The 11,384-nt window shown below is 35.6% G+C and overlaps 2 protein-coding genes across 4 annotated transcripts in view; both read right to left on the bottom strand.

Moving 5' to 3' along the window:
• Window positions 1–7,674, bottom strand: part of chd1l (chromodomain helicase DNA binding protein 1-like) — a 20,478-nt gene extending 12,804 nt beyond the window's left edge. Inside the window, exons 1-13 of one of the 3 annotated variants that reach the window (XM_042484052.2) lie at window positions 7,469–7,674; window positions 7,156–7,268; window positions 6,206–6,312; window positions 5,959–6,070; window positions 5,783–5,814; window positions 4,776–4,857; window positions 4,517–4,679; window positions 3,282–3,437; window positions 2,925–3,017; window positions 2,748–2,844; window positions 1,899–1,972; window positions 1,617–1,727; window positions 771–885 (exon numbers count right to left, since the gene is read on the bottom strand). In XM_042484052.2, the coding sequence (XP_042339986.2) occupies window positions 771–885; window positions 1,617–1,727; window positions 1,899–1,972; window positions 2,748–2,844; window positions 2,925–3,017; window positions 3,282–3,437; window positions 4,517–4,679; window positions 4,776–4,857; window positions 5,783–5,814; window positions 5,959–6,070; window positions 6,206–6,312; window positions 7,156–7,268; window positions 7,469–7,565 (1,352 nt within the window). In that variant the 5' untranslated portion in view covers window positions 7,566–7,674. Of the gene's footprint in view, window positions 1–770; window positions 886–1,616; window positions 1,728–1,898; window positions 1,973–2,747; window positions 2,845–2,924; window positions 3,018–3,281; window positions 3,438–4,516; window positions 4,680–4,775; window positions 4,858–5,782; window positions 5,815–5,958; window positions 6,071–6,205; window positions 6,318–7,155; window positions 7,298–7,468 lie in introns of those variants that run through there. The other 2 variants (XM_042484053.2, XM_088078035.1) reach the window with 2 other exon arrangements.
• Window positions 7,675–8,192: 518 nt separating this feature from the next.
• Window positions 8,193–11,088, bottom strand: sft2d2a (SFT2 domain containing 2a). Its single transcript, XM_042484048.2, has 8 exons — window positions 10,858–11,088; window positions 10,690–10,779; window positions 10,337–10,422; window positions 9,346–9,427; window positions 8,850–8,885; window positions 8,683–8,741; window positions 8,574–8,603; window positions 8,193–8,477 (listed from the first exon to the last, which is right to left on the bottom strand). Exons 1-8 carry the CDS (start codon window positions 10,921–10,923, stop codon window positions 8,438–8,440), a joined length of 489 nt encoding a protein of 162 aa, XP_042339982.2. The 5' UTR covers window positions 10,924–11,088; the 3' UTR covers window positions 8,193–8,437.
• Window positions 11,089–11,384: the final 296 nt, after the last annotated feature.

An 11,384-nucleotide genomic window follows, 5' to 3' on the forward strand; every position in this document is an offset into this window, starting at 1 on the left:
GTACAGAGTATGGATCAAGATTCATTAAGCAGGGTATTTCTGTGAAGTCTTAAAGGGGAACTCCAAAAATTTTTGAGATCAAAGTTAGTTTAAAGGTCTAGTGAGCATCTCTACATATGTGAAACAAGCTGTATAGAGACTTTTGTGACTCCCGTGTGAAGTCTGATAAATGTCAACTCAGTGATGTTAATTTTGACAACATATGTTACTTATATTAATAACGAAATTGGGGGAAGACTGGAGTTGGAAATAAATGAGCTCGCCAGACCTCTTTAGCCCGCTCCTCATCTCTGCTTCAGGTTAGCCACCTGAGACTACATGAGCTGCCATTAGCATAGCACACCTGAATTTCTGAATCTATATTGCAAGCGTCAGAGCTGCATTGTGGGTAATGTGGGCTGAGAGATCAACCACCATACAACAGAGAGAGTAAATAATTGTTGTCAACATGTTATGCTATTGTTATTATTGAGAGAGTGCTGCCAACGTGTATGTTATAAGTCACGCTGTTGTGTTAAACATCATAGCCGCCACGCTTCTTTTGCTTCTGTGATGCCAGCATGCTGTCTTTAATCACACTCTGGAGCGTCATGATGCTGCTGTTGTTTGGTTCTGTGTAACAATCAAAAGGCCGCGGAAATAAAGGGACTCTATAGTGCAATCTTCGGTAAAAAGGGCAAGCGAAAAATGCACCTTTAACAAATACTACAGCGACTCAAAGTGGTATATTATAATGTAGTCTGCTTTAAGTAATCTGTAATTATCATCACCTGTTCTGACCAATCCGATGGCAGCGAGCAGCAGCCTGCAGGTCATTCTGGGGGTTGAAGTCGCTGTCCATAAAAATGACCGTGTCAGCAGCTGTGAGGTTCAGACCCACTCCACCTGACACACAAAGCACACAACATATGAAAAAAGTGCACGCTTATTACTTATACATTTATTTACTCATGGAGCTTCAAAAAATATACACAAAATGTGACCATCTGTGACAGGAAATTTGGTTTCTCTGCTGACTTTCACAAAGCGGTGAGAGAAGTCGCTGGCCTTATTTACATCGCAGTGTGTCATCCTGCCGCAGCTCATATCTCTGTGTGATCAGCCCCCTTTCCTCTCTCAGCGAGTTCTATGAAACCGACTGTAGGTTTACACGAGCAGCTCAGTCAATGTTGACTTATGATACAAAATTACTCTGTTATCAAATCTGCCGCGATGTTGTCGAGAAGATGAAATTCATCACTTGCAGCACCTTTGACGAACATATTAACTATAGTTAGCACAGAAACTCTGAGCTGCAAATATGTAAAACTGTCTCATCAGCAGCTCCGAGCAATTTATGTAACAAAAGCGGCTGCAAAATTAAATAGTTTAATATGTTTGTGATACACACAACAACCGACCATAATTAAAGTGAAAAAAAAAACCCTCTGAAATATACAATATACAATAGTCCAAATAATAAAAAAAAATGTAAATCCTGCTTCTAATATTCTGTATCCTTGATATATTAAAAACCACAATATGAAGATTATTGATGCCTGACAATGTTCAAGGTACTCCTACACGTAAAAAGGAAACATTTTGCTTTCCTGTTCTCGGTTTGGGGTTTCAGTCACCTGCTTTAGTGCTGAGGAGAAAGACAAAGATGTCTTTGTTGCTGAAGTTCTTCACTGCTAGATTTCTTTCCTCCCCTCGGACGGACCCATCCAGACGTTCATAGCTGTAATCTGAACAGAGAAGCTCAGTTTCGAAATTACTTGTGAATGAAAATAAAAAATATATTGTTGATTTTTTGCAGTTAGCAAGGAGATTAAAAATAGCGTAGACAGTTGCCCCCGTGAGTTTAGAAACATAATTAAAATGAGGTAAAGTTACTGAAACATCAGACAGATCTTTACCTCTGTACTCCATGTAATCCTGAAGTATGTCCAGCATCCTCGTCATCTGAGAGAACAGCAGGACCCGATGGCCCCTTCACCCGCCAACATGAAAAGAGAAATTAAGTGAGACTCTGACAATCAACTGCTTTGTTATCAGTACACTCCACATTCTCTACTTTTCAATAGTTTTACTATATTTAAATTATTGTGCTGAGGTTTGGGGCAGTAATTACAAAAGTTTCACTTTTCATTTTTAATGTCAGATATCTGGATCAAACTAACTCAATATTCTTACAGTCAAAACTATTAAAATTCATAGATCTTGTGGAACTTCAAACTGCACTAAATTAATGTTTAAGGCTAAAAATTACCTAAAATGTTCCAAAATTGTTCAGTAATTGAAAGGGCGGTTACAAAACGTAATTTAATGTGGAGCTAAAACAATGTCCAAACATAAATCAGTTTAAAATAAAGTATAAAAACATGATTTTCACGAGTCACAGGGATCAAAAGGAGGTTTGACAGTCACAAGCTGTTTACATGGGTTACTGTTTATTTATTTGACTATTTTATTTTTTCCTAGTTTCTCTTCTTTTTTGTAAAAAATAATGAAAAACAGTAAATATTTCATTATTTGAGCATAGGTTTAAATTAATAAGGAAGCTGGTTAATTAAATTCAATGACTTATGGAGAAGGGATGACATCTATCTGCCTTTGTATAATAATTTCTCTATTTCCTTTTTTACATGTTAAAAAATAAATCAAACCAGAAGTACTTTGTACCAGTATCTAGTTCATGTGGTGTGACAGTCAGACTGAGATAAAATGCCACCAGGTGGAGCCCAACACCAAACAGACAGACTAACCCTCTGTGAAGAAAAGTCAGTATGCTGTCCAAAAGGCAAAGTTTCCCACTGGCTTCAACGAGATGCTCCCCCATCTCAAAAGGCTCTGGCTCGACTCCTACGCAAGAAACCGGAGGAAGCTTTAAAGTTTCATATATAATTCCCCTAAGATCTCGCTTGTTTCATCATTCATCTCACCATCAAACAGGTACGGGTGGTCAACACACTTTCTCAGGTTCATCAAGATGTTCAGCAGCCGGTTCTTGTTGCCCTGCTCGTTTCCAAAAACCTCTGAAAACAGAGATTCATGTAACGAGATGATTTATGTCCTCAAAAACAGAATTCTAATGGTGCACATTAGTAGCGTTAAACTGATAAACTGTCCAGGATATATTAGCCATTATTATCTTATTGTAGATTAGCATATCAGGTTTGTGTGTTTTGTTGATAAGAAACATAAAAAAATGCCGTACAGAAATGGCAAACTAGGTTTGGAGATAAAACAGCATGAAAATTTAATTTCTCCATTATGGTGATAAATGACAGGAGTCTCACCCAGATCCTTCATCAAAATGGCTTTGTAGTATTTTTTCTGCAGAGCCGACATGCCGTGGTACACCACCAGCTCCGTCTTCTTCGGCAGATCGACAGCCACCTCTGACTTGACTCGACGGAGCAGGAAGGGCTCCAGGACGCTCTGCAGCTCAGCAGCTGGAAACAAAAAGCACAGTGTGAGGGATGCAGTAAGCCGGTGTTGATTTAATGAGCAATTACCCGGGTTATTTGTGCAAGTTTTCCCTGAACAGAACTTTTCAACAACAAGTAACGTACATCAAACACATCCCAGTTAATGTAACTATTTATTTGCCAGTTGATGAGTGAAAGAAGGGTAGAAACAGGTACAGAAGAAATGCTGCTTTGAGTCATGTTTTTATAAATAAATTAAAATTCATTTTATGTTTCTTTTATTAAACATAAACCCCTTTTTTATTTTATTAAATTTGGTGTAATTATCTGTTGTATTTTTGAAAAAAAAAAGAACATCCTTATTTTTTATTGACTTATTTGTTAAACTGTTTCACTTTTTTTTAAAGATTTTTTTTGGCATTTTTGCCTTTATTAGATAGGACAGAGTGGTAGCGTGAAAGGGGGAGAGAGAGGGGACACTGCCTTCATATATGGGGCACCTGCTTTATCCACTAAGCCACCGGATGCCCTAAACTGTTTCACTTTTAAAATACATTTCTTTATCTTTAATATCAGCTCTTTTAATCTTATTTTTCACCATTTTTAATTGCTTTTCAATACACTGTATCAGCAATTTTTTAAAAAAAAAAACAACACCATATTCCACCCTGCAAAAAAAAGAGAGAAATATAATAAATAAAAAATAAAACGTAAAAAATCAAATAAAAATGTTTTTTTTTAAATAATTAAAATTAAGTACTGTTAATAAAGTAAATTAGGTTAACTACTTACAAAGTTATATTTTGCATAGATTTAAGAGACAATAAATACATTTCAACTAAGCATGTGCAAGGCTGCCATGATTTAAGAATCTGACATTAGACCCATGAAGAGCAAATCTCATATTCTCTAAAACTTAAGACTCTTAAAGTATTCTCAATCCAACGTTTAAAGTATATTATCTATTTTATATCTGTGAATAAAAACAAATATAATTTTAGAATTATTTCATCATGTTGACGATGGTGATACTTCATCTCATGATGATCATGTGACGTGATTTTAGGCTCAGAGACAATAACACAAATGATGTCCTTTCATACCAAGAGCAGGTTGACTTTTCACATCGGAGTAAGATTTGGCGAAACTGTCCGACTCATCAGCTGTGAAGATGTTGGGCTGAATGAAGCTCAGCAGGGAGTGGAGCTCCTGCAGGTTGTTCTGGATGGGCGTCCCCGTCAGCAGGACTCTGAAACCAACTGAGAACTACACAGAGAAAAGCACAGGGGAAAGTTAGAGCTAAGAGAGGGAAAGACAGACAAAAGAGCGACTTGACAGCTCAAACCATGTGCAGCTTTGCACCTGCGTCAAGACTTTGTGCAAAAGTGAGTTCTGGTTCTTCAGTCGGTGAGCTTCGTCCACCACGAGCACCCTCCACTTCCACCTGAGGAGCAGAGTGAGGAAGAACTGATTACATCGAAACAAGATGAGTGCATGAGACTGACCTATAGCTATTTAACATAAGTCCTTATGGTGAGATTTATTTCTAACAAGTAAACTACTTTTAATATCTATGATGCAAATGCATAAAGTCTACTTTTAAACACACACAAAAGCACCAAATGTCTAATGCACAAATTACACATTAGACAGCCGCTGTGTGTAAATATAGGCATTAATTCATTCAAATGCCAATGCATTACTTGGTTCAATAAATAAGTTCTTTGCTGGTAATGTCCCTTAAAGTGACAGTTGGTAACTAGATAAGACAAATAATCTGTGAAAAAAATATTACACCTCTACCTGCTCTATTGCCTTGTAGCTGTTGATGAACTGTGGTCAAACTGGACTGTGTATGATCAAATATGAATTGATTTTCTGTTTGTTTTGTGTTTTTTATTAAAGTTTAACACATTTAATAACAAATCAGACAATTTTGAAACTGTTTCACTCTCAAAAAACAATATTTTATCTTTAATATAATCTCTTTTAGTCTTATTTTTTAACCAGTTTAATTGGTTTTCAAAACATTGCATCAGCATTGAAATAATCAATACATCCCTCAAAGAGCAAAATATAACACATCAAAAATTAAACATATCAATTTAGCTTTTTCATATTTGCTGGAACTATTTTAGTTTCTTTTATTAAATGTAAACACTTTTTTCCTGTTAAGTTTTTAGAAACTTTTTAGTGTACTGTTAGCTGTAAATTGAGAAAGTTAATCATTCTGGTGGGAGGTGCTTGATATACCCATTTATCTGTATCCGACACGGCTGTCAAACTTTCTCATTTGGTAAAACAAACAAACCTCATTCTTGCTATGTTTTGCCAAAAGATCAAATCAGAGTTTCTGATAAGACACTCACTGTTTTAAGAACGAAGTATCTTTGAGACAAAGCTGTAAAGAAAAGATTAAAAAACATGTCACAGATGGAACTTAAAAAACATTATTTGTTCTTGTAATATAGCCACAGAGCAGATGTATCATGTTCAAGCTGTATTTGATTTTTGTGATATATTTGAAAAAAAAAAAGCTTCAGACCTCATATGTAGTGAGCAGAACATGAAATTCCTGTGTGTCTGTTTCCATCTGCAGCTCAGCGCGTCTCTCTTTGTCTCCTTTGTAACACACAACAGTCAGAGACGGGGCGAAGCTGTGACCAAGTAAAACACAACTTTAAAAGTTTTCTAACAAGTAGTTTACATTCTATAATGGACAATGTTATAGGTAAAATATTGTTTTAAATATAAATTTTTGGTTGCAGATGAATTAATAAATGTGACTGTACCATTCCAGCTCCTTTCTCCAGTTTTCCATGACAGACAGCGGGCTCAGCACCAAAAACGGACCTTTCTTCCCCAGAGCCCCTGACATGTAAACCAGCAGAGAGATCGTCTGAAGACACAAATCATGATAATTAACTCTTGTCGCACGAATAAATGACATAAAATCAACAGTCTTGACACTTTTTTTGAAGCAGTCAACAGCTCCTATATCATTATTGTAGTAATGGGAAAAGGGCTGTATTAAATAATTGATTACTTGATCAACAGAAAATTAATTGGTAACTACTCTGATCATCATATAATCACTTTGGTATTTTTAAAAAAAAAAAAAGCCAAACATTTGCTAGTTTCAATTGTTTTATTAACTGTGGGGTTTCTAGCAACTGCTTTGCTTTTTTTTGTAAACTGTGTTTTTAAAGATGCTATATAAATAAAGCTATTATTGTTATCATTATCATTTTTATTATTATTATTATTATTACTGTCCTGGATTTGATGCCACTCTCTAATAAGTCACCTTTTTATAAAGTGTTACATATTTATTTTTTTTTTAACAATTTATGAAGTTAACCCTTTGAATTGTAAGAATTTTGGTTATAGTTCTTGTAAATAAATAAATAAAGAAGGGAGAAGGAAATGAGCAACTTAGACAAGCCATGCCCAAAAAATCAGCAAGAAATTAGGAAAAAGTCACAAAACAAATTACCTGAAAATAAACAACAAAAAAGGAGTAATAAAAAGAAATGGACTCAGAAAAAATGAAAAAGTATATGTACACATTTTTTATTCTGTAACACACTTTTTAATATATTATTATAGTAACTATGAACATAATTTTCTATTTTTCCCTCTATTTTTCCCCTTTTGAAAACTAATTTTTTGTCACTATATACTTTTTTTTCTTTAGCAATTTGTGGGACATTATCATTAATATTATTTACATATTTCCCACCTGACAGGTTTTCCCCAAGCCCATCTCGTCTCCTAAAATGCATCCCTGCTGGCTCCTCAGGCACTGAGCTAACCACTGCACACCGTCCAGCTGGTAGGGTCTCAGCTGGATCCCTGAGAGGACACAGAGCAACATGAAACTCCTAATGGAAATAAAAGTAGGTTAAAAAGGAGAAACGCCTGAATCATAAGCCTAAAAGCACAAAACAAGACTGTCAAAGTAGTTTAAACGCAGCCGGTAGCTAGCTAGCGTTAGCTTGCTAAAATGAATGAGCACGATAGTGACTTCGCGGTAAGTTCACGAGCCTCCGCACCTCTTAAACCCCACTTCTGTAGGTCGCTCTGAGACACGGAATCCGTCTTCTTTTTCTCCGCCACGCTGTTTTTTATTTTTGACAAAATGTCTGTCATGTTTGCAAACCGACGGAGTTAGCACAGACACTCAACTTTCCCCGGACATGTACGGACAAGTGAGTCCCGCTCCGTGTTGTTGTGGTCTGAAGTCCGGCTGCACTTCCTGCTTCAGAGTCACGCGAGACTACGACAAAAGCACGCGATAGGCGGAGCCGCGCGCGTTTAGTGCAGTACTTATATGATTCGTACCATCAAATATTAAAAAAAAGAAAAAAGTTTAGAAATATTATTTGGAAAAAGTACTTTGAGAATTAACAGTCAAAATATCATATGCAGAAAACTTAAAGAAAGTATAAAAAAGTATGGAAACAAACAACTAAATAAAATAAAATAAAAAGCACACACCTAAAAAAGAGCAATTTAAGATCAAAATAGTAATTCAACTGAGTCTCACCTATTTGTGTTTCTCATAAATATTATTTAGATTATAGAACAATTTAAGATAAGAAGATTTATTATTTCCCTTCTGAGAAATTTATCTTGTTGACAAATATCAGGAGCATTAAAGTAGCAGAAAACTTTTGCTTTTTGTCAAAATTAAAGACATACACAACATAAAGTGATGCAGAAGAAAGCACAAATTGGTGCTCCTCTCAGTGATGGAAATAATGAGGCTGTCCTGTGTTCATTTTAAAAAATCATTAATATTTATTACAAATATTTACACATATTGCAAACCCACCCAGGCTCATACTTGATAAAATTGTGGTCAAAAAGTAATTTATACATACAAAAAAAAAATCTATCAGCTCAGTTAATGCAGGCTAAGGACTCTGAAGCAGAACCACGAGGAGGCCGATCAGTAACTTCAGTAAGAGACTTTCTAAAAACACTTCATGCAGCCGGAGCCGTCCGATCAGAGACACGACTCACTTCATGAACACCGACACCAGCTTCAGTATCGCCTCCCTGGAAAGTAAAACATATAAAATCAGACATTCAGACGGGATATGAATGACATTTAAATGTCTGCAGCTGGTTTGAACAAATATATAAAAGACAAACCTGACAAACGGGATGTACGACAGACTGTACCTAAAAAACAAAACACATTTGATGTCACAAATTACAACTCATTATCGACAGAAATCCACGATCAGACACTGTGACTCACCAGGCAAACGCCAGGACTTGCAGGATGCAAAATAACAAAGCAAGTCCAAAGTTCTTCCACTGCAAGAAAAGATATGTATAATCACTGATCAGGTGATATCAGACTTAATCAATACTGTATAATGTTTTTAAGTAATCAGAGGTGATGATAACTGTTTTTGTACTGACCCAGAAGGCTGCGCAGAGAGTCAACACCAGGCAGGTCTACAGGAAGAAACAGCACAAATTTAACTCACAATATGGATTTTTTTGTGCCTTCATCCTCCATAATGATAGAATAATAATTTCAACTTTTTTTTAACAGCTTTGGTCACATTTGACCTTCTTTAATGCTTGACGATTCTCTTATTTTATGCCTCATGACTATTGTCTTACAATAAAATTCCAGTATGTGATATAATTGTATTTCTTTCTCTGTCATTGTCCCAAAAACAAGCCCCATTTGAAAGAAGAGTGATAAAAAAAATGTTTTAAAGGTGAAATTCACAAGAGGTGGAATCAGGTGACTTTTTAAAAATATATATATAATATAATAATAATTCATCTTGAAAAAACTTGGATATATGCATGACACACATTTCAAGATATTTATGATATAAGAAACTGTAACCTCTATCACACCTTCATACAAACGTGTGAAACACATGAACATTTGTGCACTCACAATCATAATCGTCGTGGCCAGCGCTCTCGTTTTATCACACATCCTTTTCAACTGCTTCAGCGGCCCCAACAGAAACATGGTGCTGTTGGACAAGATCACAGGATAAAAACAATATAAACACAATTTATGCAAATTCCTCCTTAAAGTAAAACAATTAATATTTCATCATCAGCTGCTTCAATGTGATTTTTTTTTCTGCTACAGTTTTTGTCTTTGAAATCTTCAGTGAAATAGTAGTTCAGTTATTGGATCAGACACACAGACTATTAATCTCCACAAAGCATAGGCAGATCCAATTTATTATATTTCACAGAAATATGATGTGATATAACTTCTTGCTTTTCCTTCTTAACTTTGATCATTTACAATCCATTTGTGATTTTATACACATACGTTAGTACCTCTAAATGTCCCTGAAGTTGTTATTTGTCTTTTTTTGTATTGTTTTGTTTTGTCTTTGCCTCGTGGCTTTGATTTTTGATTGGTATTTTTAGACTTTTCGTTTTTAAAATAATTATTTTTAAATGCACAAGTGGAAATGTGATATATTTCTGGAACTGCAATCGTACTATAATTTGAGCAACTGTAAATAAAAACAAATCATTGCAAAAAAAATTAAAGAAAAAGTTAATGATTAAAAGTTACGTTAATTTAATTAGACATTAAATAAGTGCTAAAAATTTTTAAATAAAACAATAAAAAAGTGAAAAAAAAGAAATAAAATAGAAAAACGATCATAGTGATTAAAATATCGAATTTAATTATTAATAGAATTAATAGAAAATAGCTAAATAATTCAAAGAAGAGTACATTTTACAAAGGAAAAAAACAATAAAGGGAAAACAGCAAAGACAACAAAAAAGAGTGACTCACACAGTCTGATCACCCATCAGACACCATGCATTAATACATATATTTATGCATACCAAACTTATACAATAGCAAGCAAGACATGAGTCATCTGATTAGTTCTTGTGTTGTGGACACTGACCTGCACAGAGTACAAATGTTTCCAAAAGTGTAAAAAACAATGAAGAGTGTGAGGCCGATCCTGGGGAGGAAGAGACAACACACTCCCTGCAAGACACACATGAACACAGTTTATCTGTAGCATTATTTCTGACCTCGTGGGTCACACATTAACCTTAAATTTCCTCTCTGAGCTGCAGTTTAAGGCAGCACTGCTTCAGAGTTACTGCCTTAATGAATGAGCATCACAGCTGCAACATTCCTCAGATCCAGAAGAACCAGTATGATCACATCTCCTCTCCCTCTCTCTTCCTTGTTATGTGGATCTCCAGATGACAAAATGAGGTTATTATTAAAATTATTAAGCATGCTTACCAAAAGTGTGCACACGCCCCCCACCACGAAACAGGCGACGAATCCCTTCACACGTGTCCCCCAGCCCAGAGTCGACGCTTCATTCACAGTCTGCGATAAGTCAAGATTTATGAATTAAAACCTCAGCTGAGGTCGATTTAAAGTGGTGTAGGCTGACTTTATTTTTACCTCTAAAACGGTCCGGTCGTCTCTGCGCGCCTCCTCACCGCTTAAAACCGATTTTAATTTATCCATAGTTTAAAAAAATCTCCAAAAACTTGACTGGATTAATGAAGAAATCTGGTTGTTTCCCGGAGCGACAGAGAAAAATTGCCGGTTTCCTCAAATCTGTGTGGATGGACAACAACGTCACGTGGCTGCTGCCGAGATGAGGAGCCGTCAGGTATCCTACCTGCACAGGTGAGGCAGCAGAGAGGTCTCACTCTGATCTTTTTTTGCACTCAGCCACATTAATCTATATCACAGCACAACAGCGAAAGATTGACCAAAATGAGCCCAATGAAAAAGTTATGAAATATCATAAACAAATAAGGACACTATAGACACTATTTACTTTCTAATATTCCAATTTATTTTAGATGATTAGCCTATTTAACATCTATTTTCTAATATTTGTGATAGCTCGTACTTGTTGATGGCTGTTGACTATACAGACAAAATTCCAAATCAAGCAAAGTAGCATATTGTTGCTTTTA

The sequence above is a fragment of the Plectropomus leopardus genome, chromosome 5, assembly GCF_026936395.1.
Source record: "Plectropomus leopardus strain MGB_pleo_1.0 chromosome 5, ASM2693639v1, whole genome shotgun sequence".
Taxonomy (NCBI): Eukaryota; Metazoa; Chordata; class Actinopteri; order Perciformes; family Serranidae; genus Plectropomus; species Plectropomus leopardus.